At 40.2% G+C, this 16,385-nt stretch overlaps 1 protein-coding gene across 1 annotated transcript; it reads right to left on the minus strand.

Moving 5' to 3' along the window:
• Positions 1–2,995: 2,995 nt before the first annotated feature.
• LOC129732171 (uricase) lies at positions 2,996–15,816 on the minus strand. The gene is made up of 4 exons (XM_055692752.1): positions 15,619–15,816; positions 4,125–4,462; positions 3,782–4,060; positions 2,996–3,714 (listed from the first exon to the last, which is right to left on the minus strand). The coding sequence occupies exons 2-4, from the start codon at positions 4,318–4,320 to the stop codon at positions 3,218–3,220; spliced, it is 972 nt and encodes a 323-aa protein (XP_055548727.1). The 5' UTR covers positions 4,321–4,462; positions 15,619–15,816; the 3' UTR covers positions 2,996–3,217.
• Positions 15,817–16,385: the final 569 nt, after the last annotated feature.

Raw genomic sequence — 16,385 nt, forward strand, 5'->3', positions numbered from 1 at the left:
AAGCAGTTATGATGTAGATGGAAGGGTGCCTGAAAATATAACGATAAATACTTTGTAATATCGAAAAATGGAGATATTTCATAATATTTCAATAGTGTCTTGCCTCTATCTCTGCTCTACCTTGTTTGTTTTGATTGCGACACATATTTGTAGTGCATTTGTGAGAGATAAAGCCACTGTTTCACTTTTTCAGAGAAAACTTGTAATGGATTTAAGTAGAGAACAAGCTTTAGATCTTGTATATTACTGGAATGAGCAACACACAGATCAGATTGAAACTGTCATATCTAAATTCGAGCAGATGATTTGTGTACAGGATCATCAAACGATTCGAGGAAACTGGCACAGTTGTCCCCTAAATGGAACAAATGGGAATCAAAACAGTTAAGGAACGTATTCGGTGAAATCCAGCTCTGTTGGCGAGAAAAATAGCTCGTGAAATGAACATGAGTCATATCAGCATGAGCATGTCTTCGTGATATTCCAGCCTATAAAAAAGAAAAATATCGAAAAAAGAGCTGATGCATGCTATATTCTGATGCAGATATATAAATGTCTCCACTACGGGTTCCTTCGGGGCATCCAGGTTGTTTCTGGAGTGGCTAAAGCAGCCTGTATCCTGGTTTATTTTTCTTGGATATCTTTGGAGTAAAATAGTAGGAGGATGGTATTCAAGACACGACCGCATGACGTTGACTACCGTATTCTTATATTCCATTATAACAAATAGTAGAGGGAATTGCAACGCTTCTATTACAAAACTTCGAGGCACCAAAAGGTACCAGTTGCCGATTATTCTTGTTTACTGGTTAGTCCGTCCAGAATTCCAGACATATTAGTATTTTGCAGTAGCCATGCACTACTAACAGCCACCAGCATTACGGGTGAAACCGGCACGAGATGACCGGTACTATTTTGTTGTTCCTCCTTTCAGCTGCCAACACCTAGCGTCCGTATGTAACCGTTACGGTTTAGTAATGAAACTGATGGGGCTTGATTGATTGATTTCTTTTGAAGGGACTTTAACCCCAAACGGTCATACGTCCCTCTGCTTTGCTTGAGGAGAAACAGTCTCTTATATAGCCCAAAGACATACGCTGGATGATGGTGGCTTCTCAAACCTGGCGGTGCCACACGCGCTATACACCTGCACACACGCGCTAGAGACATGCATACACGCCATAAACATACACACACGCTATATAGCAAGCCACACACCTTATATATTAAAAACACACGCTACAGATATTTACACACGTTATGTGCACACACCCTATATATACATACGCTAGATGATGGTGGCATCTAAAACCACCTCGCGGTGCGATTCTCTTTCAGATTCGGGTTGTATTCACCCAACGATATCTGAATCAGATAACCGCTGGTGGGGTCCAACTCAGATGGAAGCAAAGCCGAACTAAAAGAGGTAAGAACTGCAGCTAACCACAACCACCGCCGCTGTTGCCCGCTGCGATCCACTTCGCCTACTGCCATCGGTGTTGATGTCCGCTGCTGCTGCCTGCTGCTAGTAAACTGAATTGATGGGGTGAAATGTTCGAACGGTACCTTTTATACCAAGGCTTCGTCAGTTAGTTAGAAAGAAGGAGTGGCTAAGTAGATAATGAAATGACAAGGAACGTAAATAAGCTTCGGAAACAGAAAGTGACAACAACAATAACAACAAAGTCAGATCGATTGTATCCGTTAGTGTGGACTGTGCTTGGGAAGAGAGGTAGTGATTGGCTGCGCGGTATGATTTAGACAATCGATATTAATCACCAATTTTTCAATAGTGTATCTCAAACAATAGTTTGTTTTTGTTACATAAATTAAACCGTAGAAGAATTTCTGATCGATTGATGCCAAAACCTCGGAAACCTGATTATAAATGACTGAAAAATAAGCGCTCAAAACCTGACCACTTTTCCCTGGTTTTCCCTGGTTGAATTACTAGATTTTCAAAATCAGGTGCCTAACTTCGATATAGACGCTAGTCAACGTCAAAATGCGAAAATGTTCGAACTTAAATATTGAGTTACTTCATGTTACTAATGATTGTATTAGGTTACGTTCACTTTTAAGTGTTGCTTCAGAACAGCCGAATTATTTTATTATAAATTTGTGCTGTTCGCCAAGAAGACGTCCAAGGAGGTAGGATATCATTTGACTACCGTTTATTGCATCAAAAAGTTTCTACAGGATGGACCTAAACAGCGGAATCCGAGGAGAGGAGATCCACGATTTACACTTACGCTAAACGTGATCAAATTGGTAAGCGCAAAGATTCGCCGCAGCCCTGTACGTTCCTTCAGGAAACTTGTCTTGCCTTTCGAAGAGATTCCTTTTTTCTGGAGAAGTAAAAAATGATAGTGAATGTAAATGAATGATGTAAAGTTTATGATAACAGTGGATCGGAAAGTTTATGAAAACTGGGGTTAAAACTCAAAACCGAAATGATATTGCTATTTAGAAAAACCAAATGCATTCCTGGGTGGAAATCAACTTATGCACCTTGTTGTCGATACCGGAGAATTACGTTCAAAAGGCATGCTCTGCTTCCATGTCTTGGGAATGTCATTTAAAAAATCGTGAAGTAAATTGATTTGAAACTGTTAACTGAACTCGAAAATTTAAATATTATTGCGTTAAGCAGAAGAAAATGGATTTTAATGAAATACCATAAATTTTGCATTTTTTTCCTGCCGCACCCTGTAAATGTACAACAAGAGTTGTATGAAAGAAATCAACATATGCACAAGGGTAATGTCCTTGTAAATATGTTTTATTTAGTGTTCAGTTACGTTTACTGCCGTGCCAAGCAAGTCAGTTCCATTTTCAGCAAGCCGAGGAAATCGCATTTTTATATAACTTTATACCTTTGCTTCATACGTGATGGGACAATAGTTTAGCACCATAAAAACAGATGTAGGCAAACCAATCAACCGCATATTGGGCATACGGGGTGCTTCAAAAATATTCTGCAAAAAGAATATGGTTACATTCTGCCACCACAATCTATTTATCGAAGGTAATTATTGAGCCTTAAGTTACTCTGAAGCAATTTGTTCACTTATATTATGTCTTAACGGAAATTGATTGTAGCCTCCTTATTCGAACTTGTACAATTTTCTTCTCCATCTTTAAAATACTCATTTTAGACTCTATACTACTGTAGAACTTAAGCAACCATATCAAACAAAAGTAAAAAAAAATAAAATCAAAGTTTACTCTTGATCGTTGAGTTACGATCCAGCTGGGCGTAGATGATCCCCGACGGTTTATCCACCGGCAGAAACACGGTCTCCTCCTTCAGTTCGTCACCGTTGATCACCTTGGGAAACTTGCTAAAATCAAAGTTGAAGTAGTGCTTGTTTGGCATCGTCATATCGATCGAGGAAATCTCCGGAATGCTTTCGAGGACCAGTTTCTCCGCTAAGTAGAGCGTGTTCTGTACACTTGGCGAGAAGATTCCTTTCTCCGCGTCACCGGCGAATGTGTTCAGGATGCATTGCTTCACCCGGTTCCAGCAAAAGTCGAAATCTACGTCCTGCACGGTCGAGTACTGCCAGGATGATCGAACGATGGTGCTGAAGATGCGATCGTGCTGATCTGGTAGCGAACGGTATTCGTCGTTAACGAAGTTCACGAACGCTGACTGGGTTGTTTTGAGAACGCGCAGATCCGTTAGGCCGCTTATCACGGTTGGTTTGAAATCTACGAAAAAGTAAGAAAACTGTTTATTAATTCATTAGTTTTAGGAATACTATATAAAACAACCTACCGCCTCGTTTTTGAGTTACATCGCAATAGCGAATGGCTGTTGGGGTGAAGACGAACGCATGGTTGTGCAAATCCTGATAGGGGCCCTTTCCGAAACCCATTCGGGACCAAGGATACTCATCGATGTGGATGGAAACCTCGTTCACGTGCGAGTATTTCGTGAGAAAGTGGTTGCACAACAACATGCCGAATTCTTCCGGAGATTTCAAGCCATGCTTACGTGCTAGTAGATAGACGGTATTTTTCTGGGAATCAGTTGCCACGATATCCGAGTTATCACCTGTTGGAAGAATATTGAAGAAAAATTTTCAACTTTTTACGATAAAGTTTGTTAAAAGAATTACCTTGTAAGTAGTCTTTTTGACTGGCCAATTTTAGTTTCGTTCCCACCTCGAACTCTTTAATACTGTGCACCGGTCCATTTCGCATAACGTGCAACACTTTAACGCTGTCCTTACCGTAGCCGTAGTTACTTATTTTGAAATGTTCAGATACACCACGATCCTCTGGAGCTTCCTCCATCAGCTTTCTGGACATCATTATTATGTCTAATTCGTTGACTTGTACTCGAAAACACTATTGGCGTGACGCCCTTACACTATATTGTTGACTGTTGTTTGTGTCCGAACCGAAGACGTCAGTAGTTACCCCCGGGGCGGGCTGACGAAGAATGTTTTCCAATCTATTGAAGAAAAAGAAGGGAAATAATTTGAGTTTAACCTTCCTAGCTTGAAATAAAAATATTTTGTTTTGTACTCGATTGTAGTTATCAAGCGAAAGTGATTCACATAGAAAAGTAGAAAATTATTTAAATATTCGAGGTCGTTTAAATACCGTTTGGGCTAAAGCCAACAGAGCAAAGTGGCACACGAGTGATAAGAGCATCAAATACCACTCTGTCTGTGGCTGCCGTAGTCTAATGTAATAAATTTGGCAGCGATTTTACGAAAAAAAAGTATGTGCTTATCTGCTCAAGGTTGAGATCAAATTTACGAGTTACGTAGTTTGTTACTCGACGAATGGATTGGTGGTGTTATATAAATGCTTGTTTTGGCTTATCTGCGTAGCAGGAAGTTGCTTCTTCCCAGATGTGATGATTCTCACTCAGATTTTACGCCGAGATGGGTTAATGCTCGCCTGCTCAATCAATTAATCAAATGTTTTGGCTTTACGCTAGTGCTTGTATAACTTGTTGCAGATCATGACATTACAGAAGTTTACATTGCGAGGTAGAGTTTACGTAACCAATGGGTGTCGTGTGATCACTAGCACGTAGAATGAACCTGGAACGGCTGTCGATCGATTGCCTTATCAGTAACAGTGATGTCTGCTGCCGTCGCCGGTGCGAGGTTGCATTTGTTATTGGAAGGTACATCAAGGTATGATCATCCTGATCAGGTCAGAAAGCCACACAATGTGGGGAAACCGGTTTTACCGGCGGCCTGTTTGAACCAGTTTGCCCAGCTGAGAAGCAGAAGTGACGAGTGCTTTTTCTCGTACATAAAGAATTGTCTCAATCCGAGTCAATCACATGTCAAGCATTATTGTTTGAGAGAATCATGCCAGCATGATTCTAAGAAATGTTGATTATTAGGCTGGTTCAATTCTGTGCTAATGGAGTTATTGAAAACACCAAATAAAAACATTAGTTACATTGCGAATAACGGTGTAAAATAAATATATTTTAGTTTTCAACACAATAATCCATTGGAATAGTCATATAGGGTTTAAAGTTGATGCAAAATTGGGATGCTGCTATGAAATGATTTTGACTGCAGCAGCAAACTATCGAATAAAACCAATAGAGTGAATTTTATATTCATTATAGTTGACTAAGTAACACAGTAGAGACCAAACCATTATGAATGGTATTCACCGAAAAATTTAAAACAATACGTCCCTGATAAGTTCCACAGAAAATCGAAGAGATAGCATGTGTGAAGCAACCTTTCTCGACATCAACCGAGCCAGAACATTAACGTCAGACGAATATGAATGCCTGATTGATTTGGCATCAGATTCGAGTATGAAGGAGAAATTCCAATGCAAAATGTCGCTGTAGGAATTTTGGTGTCAGATGAAAAACGAATTTAAAATTTTGTTCGATAAAGTAAGGCTTTAACCACATACATGTGCGAGTCCGGATTTCCAATATAGTTAGCAAAATAGACTTAGTATCGATCCCGACTCTATGCTCAACCAAATAGCCGACTACAATAGTCACAAATATTACATAGCCTACGAAACCTAAGAAAGCTTGCTCAATTAAATAAGTCGTTTCAGTTTTGATAAATCTTTGCAAAATAGAACCTAAAATAATCAAAAAGTAGATGTTTGTCTCTGATATCACTAATAACGATGTCAATACTGATACCACATCAACGTAAACGATAGTGTGAAGTTTTCAACACGAAAATTTTTCTCATAGATCCAAGAATGCAGGTGCTCCGCCAAATACTTTGACCTGAAAACGTGCTCCGTCGAGCAAAAGGTTTTGGAACCCTTACATATATTACAGTGAAGTGCGTCCAATCGTGAACGATACAGAACAACGTGACTACATCCCTTACTGGCGATCCGAGTTAATACTTTCCAACGGACGTGTGACACGTTCTCTGACACCATCTAACGACTTCCTGTACTGCTTTGTCAAAGAACATATTTTGCAGAATTCAATAGAATCCAGTTTTTTTACCAAACGTGACCGTCCTTCTCCTCTAGATTCTCGAGTGAACTCACCAGGGGATCATAGCTATCGCGTAAGGATAAGAATAGTTGAGCTAGTTCCTGTGGTCTTGAATTGCCAGACAAGATCATCAAATACAACGAAATGAGCTCACATTGACTCCGTAATCGTGCCAACTGGATCTTAAGCAACGTTCGGCTTGAAACGGAATTTTTCACAAAGGTTCCTTCTCGATCTATCCATCAAAGCTATCAAAATGTGAAACCGATGAGAGTTACTTCGGCCTTTTTGTCGGTTTGATTCCACTTCGTGAGAGCATCACCTGCCGTCGAGGCTGATTAGTCAGCTCCAATGAAAAACCGGAAACATCAATTTGCGAAATTCGGTCCGGTCAGCAGTTTCTTTAAATTGCCTATAACTTCAAGGATAACTTCAGAGTTCGACTTGGATGGACAAAGACGAACTCAGACAAACGTTGAGGAGCAAGGAACAGTTCATTGAAAAACGTTTTTACGTCTTCTCTGTGAGCGCTATCCGCTGCAGTTAGAACTGCTCTAGTCGCTATCAAGAACTAATATGACTGGTTTAAGCAGAAGCATACTTTTATATGGGCGGCCCATTAAATGGGTCAAATAGTGCCTTCCCCCGGTTTACTAGGTGTATAGTTCTGTCGACCGTGCTAGGGCTAAGCAAGCATTAAGTGACCAATCGAAGGTCGAACTCTGCGTTATAACAGGGCTTGGCAATATTCAATAGTTCGCATAATCAAACATTGCATTTGGGCGGATGCGTGTATAACTTTCTAATCGATTGCTGCAAGAATGGAGGAAATCGGTTCAAAACAGATCGACTTACATATGAGCGTCTCCTTTTTGTTAACCCATTATGGACCGAACCTAGATCCAGATTTTCTCCAACGTGACAACGTTTCATGAATTCTCATGACTTATTGGAAAATCGTGTTTTTCAACACATTTGCGTGAAACGCTACCCTCCCTACGGAATGGGTGGGGAGTGGTGCTCGGTTTTAAAATCTACACCGGGTCCCCCAAAACCTAAATTCGGCCCGATTGTCTTACCAGAAAACAGTACGAAATCCAAATTGTAAACAAAACTGCCGAAAAAGTGAGGTTGAAAAGATTCGGTGCGATGATCAATAGCCGGGTGATTATCGAACTGGAACTGTAAGATCATAGAGTGTAAAACAATGTTTTCAATTGTGACAACTGAAATTTTTTTTTTATTTCTAAGAGATAAGGAACCATCACACCTCAACGAATATTATTAAGAATTGATATTTACATTTATACAGAGAAGAATAATGTTATTGTTAGCCGTATGTTTAAATGACATGTATTTTTAAATTGTATTTATAAAAGAGAAAAGATGAGAGGGTTTTTATGCCTGTTTGAGGAGGAGCAGTCGGGATACAGACTCTTCTCAAGCTGGCTTTTCCCTACTCCAAAAGATATTCGGCCCGTTATGCTTTGCGGTTGGGCCAGAAAAATTTCACTCTGAATGACTCTACCGATAGGATTTGTAAGGCAGCTTACAAATCCTGTCGGTAGAGTCATTCAAAGTGAGAGTTTTTTTTTTCAAAACTGCCAAAAAAAACTTGCAAACTTGCATAATGGGAGGTTTAGCATAGGTAATTTAGGTTATATTCAATTAAGTTATCCCAAGATGAAGCGAGAAAAATTTTGACGGCAAATAAAGTAGTTTTCATACAACTTCTCTAACAGCAATTCAAGTGAAATAAATGTATGAAATCGAAAACATTTTACGCTTTTTTGAAAATTCACTGGCCCAGTTCGCCCTTGAGTTGACCCACTGGCCGCAGTCATTCGAGGATCGCATAGCACAAGGTCCACAGGCGCTCTTGTGGTATTTCATCCTAGACTGCTGCCAGATGTCACTTCAGGACTTCCTGAAGTTCATGTTTTGAAGTAGAATACTTCTCTCAGGAAGTACGGCTACATAGGGATGTGAAATGAAAATCTAAAACCGAAAAAAGTGAAAAATATGTCCAATTCCAAATGCTAATAAATCGGTTAGTGTTCGATGGATTTCCTTCGTTCTTGTAGCAATAGATTGGAAAATCTTCTAAGATTCTTCCCAAAAGAAGATAATTGTAATTTTATTATTCACACTATTGTACTATTGCAAACAGTCAAGCTTTGTCAAAACAAAAAATTCGACCTCTGATTGGTCGTTATATGATTGCTTCCCAAGCACGGTCGACAGAATCATATACCTTGCAATTGAAAACATGCTATTTGGCCTATATAAGAGCCTGTTTCAGCCGAAGCCGCTCATAATAGTTCTAGACAGCGACAACACCAGTCGTCCTTTCTTAGCAGCATCACAAGCCCTTGGTTGGTCACCACGTCTCAGGAGCAGCGCGGTTCTTCTCAGCGTGTGTCGCCAGAGTGCCATTATTCCCCCCGTGTTGGGGCAGCATGAAGATTGCCATCAGGAAATGCCTTTTTCAAGGCAAATAAACAAGTCATTGAAAGTTAATAATTTTTGACAACGCAAGCAAGCATTATGTGTTGGATCCTAGCAATTAAAATCTGTCGCACCCGTCTAATTTACTGAATGTGAAATAGCTTCCACAGTGCATGTTGTCCGTGTATCTTAATTCCCCCACTGTTAGGGCGGCTCATTTTGAACCGCAAAATGCCTTTTTCAAGGCAAATAAACAAATAATTGAAGGGGTATAATTTTCTGGCATCAACGCAAGCAGACATTCTGTGCGGGATGCAATCAAATTCTGTTGTAGTTGTCTAGTTTTATCTTATTTACCACTGTAGGGGCAGCGCAAAGGCCAAATAAACTGCCCTGTTAGAACGCATTCACAGAGACAGTTAGTTCGACTATGCAGAGGTAAGATGAAGTCGATTCAATCAATCAGCATGAACAGAATTTCGTCGTCTCCCAGCTGCCAAGTTGCAACATGATGCAACACGCAACAGCGAGCAAACGAAATCGCTTGATGTTACAAACCGCAATAACATACGGGTTAGAATCGTTGCGTGTGTGAGAGCACCATCGGTGTTTATTCGCTGGATACAAAAATCAAATGCGAATTGTGGAATAATTCGTCTAAAGAACACTAGAAAATGGTAAAACTGAACAGAAAGGCGTGGCCTATATCGTCGCACCCTTCGGCTATAAAAGAGTGTTTCTAGGAAAACTAGCTACATTCATTAGTCGGAAGGTGAGCTGGATGGACCGTCCACATCGTTGACCGCAGCAGCAGCGGATATCAGCACTCAGCGGTAACAGAATATATCAGCGGGTTGCGCCTGTGGCTGCCTTCAAATTAAACAAATCACTTGCCCTGTGGTTGGTCACCACGTCTCAGGCCTCTGCCTGAGAACGAACGCCAACGCGAGCGATCGGGCGAGATTTTTGTCGTACATCAGCCGGCACTTCCTCTAATGGAAAAGTTGGATCATTTTGTTCGGAAGAATATTACTGTCGGTAATATTACAGGGATGCGATTGCATTATATCCGATATGGAATTGAACAATTGCTCGTTTGGGGGCAAATAAAACACTTAATTTGAAGAGTTAATAGCTTTGGATACCAGTAGCAGTTTGGTAACAGCCTCAGCGGTAGGTGCAGCCGGTACTTCCCTGAGGTCGATGTTATAAGGAAGTAAATGGAAGCGGCACGGCGAATCAGTTCGGGTGTGCTTAGACGCGCGTTATTTGATATAATTTCCCACATGAAACGACGCGCTTTCGTACGATAGCGGCGGTATTAGCGGTAGATGTATTTGCCAACACTTACTCCAGTAAAGCCGTGTCTAATTTTGAATGTGAAAACACCTTTCTATTGTGTTGGCCGTGCGCATTAGGCCTCTGCCAGGCTAAACGCGAAAAGCGGCGCAATCGATTCGCCCGGCCGTAGGTTAATGTACAGCCGTAAGTAGAGCTGTGAAAAAGTATTCTACTTCAACCTTGCGGTAGTGGCTTTGCACACAACCCTCCTGTGATTTTTCGGCCTCGGAATGAACCCTGGAAAATGTTCTGCAATCTACAGTTGATTTTTTTTTCACTTTGTGAGTCGGTGCCGAGTACTGTTGTGAAACCCAATGGAACTAACATGACGATGTACCCAGGGTTCTGTAGAACTATTCCCAGATATGTGCTCTGGTTGATCTTTACTCCTTCAGGGACAAAAATCAGCGGAGTCTGGCCATCACGGATGTTTCCGATCCAAACCATCAACGATGCTGGTTTCTATGCTTGATGGCCGTCAGCACGTCGGCATAGGTTTGTGATCTTTTTGTCAACCAAACTTTGTCGTTCTGATTGTTCGCAAACTGTTGTACGGTGAAGTTTCTTGTTGGTAAATAAAAACCATCCTTCCGCGGCCCCCTTTACCAACGCCTTCTCTTTTTTGTACTTTTTCTCGTTTCTACCTCACCTGAAGGTCTTGATCCTTGTGGGTTTTTTTTTTCTAAAGTTTATATTTCAGGATCCGACGGAGACTTCTAAGATACGTAGAGATCCACCACCAATTCGCTGAAAGTGCCACTTCGACGATCTTCACCATAACAGGTGTCACCACAATGGCTCGACGTCGACCATACTTCCATGCATCTTCTTCCACTGCGCACATCCACCGAGTACGAAGCCTACCACGGAGTCAGTGATCTCTTCCTGGTTCTTTGCTGAATTTAGTTTTAGTTGCTCTCTGCCCCGCTGTATTACTTTCACTATATCAGTATACCACAATCTATCCTCCAGTTTACCGCCAAGTATCGATCGCAGATCTTTTCGCAGATCTTTTCAAATACTTCGAGCACTCGTCGATCAACCTCCTTCAGCGTCAATGGTAACCAGGAGGACCAGCGCCCTATACAGCGCTAGTTTACTGCGAGTTTGCAAACTAAGAGACCTTAGCTGGTTACGTAGTCCGTAGAAGGCCCTGTTAGCAGCTGCAACTCGTCGTTTCACTTCGTGACCATATATTGTTGTCATATGTCACAAGCGTACCAAGATAAACGAATTTGCCAACCACTTCAAATCGTTCTCCATCTATCTTCACCTCAGCACCAACACCACGGGAACTCCCACGCTCCCTGCCAGCTCCCTCTTAAAAGGTACGAAGGCCTCCTCCACGGCCCTACGGCTGATACCGATGATATCGATGTCGTCCGCAAAACCAAGGAGTATGTGAGATATCGTGATGATCGTATCTTTTCCTTGCACGTTTGCTCTTTTACTTCACCTTCAAGGGCGATGTTTAACAGTAAGTTGGAGAGCGCGTCCACCTGCTTCAGTTCATCTACGAACGCGACTGATGTCTCGTCAGCTATCCGCACGCATGATTTCGATCCCTCCAGTGTCATACGACTCCGCTTAATCAGTTTCGTAGGGAAACCGTGTTCCAGCATTATACAGCATTAGCTCGTTTCTTTTCACTGGGCCATACACCGCCTTGAAATCTGCAAAAAGATGGTGAGTCTGCTAGTTATACTCTCGGAACTTATTAAGGATCTGTCGCAGGCCCTGACAAAAACCAGCGTGGTATTCGCCGACGAAGGATTCCGTTAACGGTCTCAACCTGAAGGACAGGAATCGGGAGAGCACTTTGTATGCGGAGTTGAGTAACTCAATGCCTCGATTGTATCTTTTGACTGTACAATATCCAAAACCTTCGCACACATGTGAATCAGACAGCTTACGAACAATGTCCTTCTACCGTTTTCCAACTCAGAGCATGGCAACCACAGCACTACGTTTTTGATCGAGGTTCATTTTTCCGAACAACACTCGACTACAAAAGTAACACACCCATGCACTGACAGCTTAGACACAATGAGCATAAAAGAGAGGTGAGGAGGAGAGTGAATTTTGCTAGTATTAGTAAATGCTTCAAATGTAAACAACTAGACGAACTCAATGGGAAACCCAAATAGCTACGTCACTATTTGGCATCAACTATGGGCGGAGGGGGGCGAGCAGAGGGACGCGTGCAAGTGTTAGTAAGTTTCCTCCTCACCTCTCTTTTATACTCATTGGCTTAGACACAATGTACATAAAGCGACGAGGGGTCTTCCAATGCAGTTTCATGTGTGATGTAATAATGAGTGTTGGAAGTAGCAGTTCAATTGCCGGACCCTGTAGATGTTCTTTACGCTTTAATGTGTTCTTGGTAAACTGTTGAAGTCTAGGCTGTAGGGGAAGCCGTGGTGCAAATATATCACTGTTGTCGACAAGGTTTTTTCAAACGTCAAAATAAAACGATAATGTCGAAATATAAACATTGGTCAATTTTTATTTTTGAATTTTTTGAAGTTCTCTGAATTCTGGTATTGTATTTGTAAAGCCCAATATTATCTTATTTATTTATATAGGCAAGTTTTTATTTTTTATTTTAGTCACCTAACGGTACAATTTTGATATAAATACATGTTTCCGGGCCCGCGGTCACACCAAAAATATTTTCAGATAATCACCAATTAAAAAATCGGAACGGATTCACAAATGATACAGTTTATTTTGCTTCAAGACATAAGTTTTAAATACATTTTGAGACAGGAGATTGACAAACCATTCTGAACAAGTCACACCTTCAGGACATCGAAACTCATTAGAGCAAGCATTAAATGACCCATTGGATACCATAAGCTGTCAAATTTTTCACTAACATAGAAATAGTTGATGCCGCAGTAGCCGGTTGATGTCAAATCGTATTCGAATTGCTTTCTTCAATACGATAAACTGTGTAAACATAGTTTTGAAAGTACAAAAATGTGAATGCAAATGTAAACACAAAAGGCTAGATACACAAGAAAAATGTCTCACTATAGAAAGTGCAGAATTTCGCAAAACCGAATTATTCTGAAATGCAGAGTAAATAAAGCAGTACATTCAGTGAAGGAAAATTACTCAATTTGTATTTTTATTATCATGAAAATGAAAATATGAAATTAAAAAAAAAAACAGGAAAATAACTTGAAAACCTTTAATTTAAGTTTCTTTTTATTCTTTTATAGTGAAAAAATAAGAGAAAGCAAAAATTGGAACCAATCTAAGTTTTTAATCCTGAATTGTGATCTAATCAAGCACAGTTTATACTTTCAGTCGTACATGCTGTTGCTGTTGCGTAAGGTAATTTTTCGAATAATAAAGGTTTTTTGCAGTTGTCATCATAACCTCCAACATAAACAGACCATTTGCATTGGTTTGTCCATATGGATTCTACTGGTAAACACATATTTTTCCCTAGAGCCCAAACTGGAAATTATATTATTGGCTTTCAAACCATTTCTGTGAATTTTGGTGCCTTTAGCAAAGATAACTTTTCAGAGAATTCAATGAGTTTTCCTAAAAGCCAACGTTGAAGCGACGGACCCGGCGAACAATTTCTACAGACTTTCGACGCACTCCTGCATTCACTAGAGGATCCAAAGTTCACAGGAATAGTGAAAAAGCTATAATCTTTCTCGGGCAACTTGTTTGTGCCTTAGGGCAACATTGATTTTCGCTTTTTTCGACCAGTTTAATCATCATTTTATGGTCCCTGTTTATTAGGGATGTTATAAACACAGATTTTAAATGGAAATAATCTATCTAAAGTTCACACAATCAATTTTTAGGACCTCACTAATTCACTTGTTGGACACCATTCGCTCAATATTCAAATAAAAAAAATCACTCAAGTTATTACTATTTTACCCCTAGTCCGTCACTAGCCCTGGAACAGCTTTTTGATGAATTCAGAGAACTAGAATCAGGAATATGATGCTGATTGAAATAGAATATTGAAGTATCATTACTACAAACTCATAAATTTGAAAGTTGTTTGCACTGTCCGATTTGTTTCAATTTGAACAGCTCAAATTGGTTACCGAAATTTCATTCCTTGTTTTTGAATCCAGTCCAGTGACTTTAATTTCAAATTGTTAATAGGACTGTCGACAAACTTTAATTTGTTTTCAGTGGTACCAAGGTTCATGAGTTTTAAGCATTCAAACAGTTCACAGTCGCAAAGGGCAGCACTGCTTATGTATCCGACTGGACTGCTAAGAAGAAAGCTCTTTTCGAGCTCACACGTCTTGTCCTAAGTTTTCTAATTACTGGAGAGTAAGTCTAATTTATTTTTTGGAATTCTCCGAAGGCTCATTTCTGGTAAACTATGCACAGTGTTTTGTACATCTCCAACCGCGAGACATGTCGCAATTGTGGCGTCTACCATCGTACAAATCAGGTTATCAAACAAATTTTGTATTTGGTTGTTGTTGATAGTCGAAATCATTAGCCTTTAGGTTATTACTAGAGGTTTCATAATTTAAGTCATCTATACAGAGTAATAATTTGGGAGTCAAAAAAGTTATCAAACAGAATCATGTTTCTGGCTTAAAATTAATGAGATACACTAATGTCACTTTTTACGCGGCGGATACGTACCGCGTAAAAAAAACGCGTAAAAAAAACCCGCGTAAAAAGCGACCTTAGTGTATTAATAATATCTAGTCAGAGCTTGAAGCTTCACTTCAAAGCTCGGTTGAATGTACACTTCTATCGGCTTGCTATTTTAGACTTGCTATTGTTGAAAAAGGTGATATTTATAAGATTGATTGAGTTATAATCATCTTCTACATTGAACGTGAGTCGCGGTTTTGCAAGAAAAAAAGTGAGTTTATTTATAAATTTCAAACCGTCTAGCACTGATACAATTGACACTGATAAGTTGCGTTTCGAACACGTTTGTAATCAAATGAATTGCAATCCGTTTGCTGTGTACTTATTGTTTTTGTTGCTATACAGCTTTACTCTGACTGTCATTGGAAAATTAATTCAATGCATTTTTTTTGTAATAATTGCTATTTTAATTTTTAAATGTCCATCGGATTCAACTCAAACTTTTTTTTTGAGAATATCACAACAGAAAACTCATATATCATTTATTTATACTCCATGGTAGAGGGAACCTGAGCTGTAGCGTATAATGTAGTTCAAATATTTACAAACATCGTTATAGTTAATTACGTGATTAACAAAACAACGGATTAACTAGATCATGGCTCGAAAACAAACGATCATTTTACGACGATAGCAAACACATCATTCACTTGCGGACAAAGATCAAATCAAATCAAATGCGTAATTATTTTCGTTTTCTCATTCACCTTGTTCCACAACTCCTTCCAAATCAGGCCCACACGAGACCACCAAATTCTTGACCTTCACTTTGCGCTTGTTTTCTTTCGCGGTCAATCTTAAAAACCCCTTTCTGTGCTACTTTTCACTTGTTCTGAAATCACTCTTCCGAAGCTTTCACCGTGATCCGCTCGCACCAGATGCTGGAACTGGACTGCAGCATCCCGGCCGTCATCTTAAATTCTTAACGCAGCATGTTTTGGTTCAGCCGCGGCCTGATCATGCGTTATCTTCTATCGCGCATCGTAGCTACGGCTTGCTCTGAATGACGGGTTCGCTTCGGACATCATCATCATCATTCATCATTCATCAACAAGGACTGAGCACCACAACTAACGTATACCCACGAGTGCGAGTGAACTACCGGTAGCAGCATCATTTGTTTACCCACAATGCTCTCAGCATATGGGCGGGTGAAAGCTTTGCTTAGGTGTTCATTCTCCTAGCATCAAAACAGGCAGGAAAAAACCGTGATCCATAAATATTCCATTCTTCACAGTCTGTTATTAAAACTAATACTTTCGGATGCCTGGTTTCAAACCTTGCTGGAAAAGTATGAGCATTCATCACTCGCCCAAATACATATGTTCGTAATCAGTGCAAGGTGTTATCGCGAAGCGACTAGAAACTGATATTATCATTTGGTGACGATATCGTCATGTTGTTGTTGCCACATTTCCTTCTCGGAAAGACTGCACTATAATGGGTTCAAATAAACATAAGCGTCAGACGAAAA

Source organism: Wyeomyia smithii, chromosome 3, assembly GCF_029784165.1.
Source record: "Wyeomyia smithii strain HCP4-BCI-WySm-NY-G18 chromosome 3, ASM2978416v1, whole genome shotgun sequence".
NCBI classification, from domain to species: domain Eukaryota; kingdom Metazoa; phylum Arthropoda; class Insecta; order Diptera; family Culicidae; genus Wyeomyia; species Wyeomyia smithii.

Bases quoted from the DNA above. Each gene is read 5' to 3' on its own strand.
- LOC129732171 (XM_055692752.1), bottom strand. From the start codon at position 4,320: ATGATGTCCAGAAAGCTGATGGAGGAAGCTCCAGAGGATCGTGGTGTA. The intron at 4,061-4,124 runs GTAATTCTTTTA...TTCTTCCAACAG, and splicing joins TCAAAAAGACTACTTACAAG to GTGATAACTCGGATATCGTG. The intron at 3,715-3,781 runs GTAGGTTGTTTT...ACTTTTTCGTAG, and splicing joins TGTAACTCAAAAACGAGGCG to ATTTCAAACCAACCGTGATA.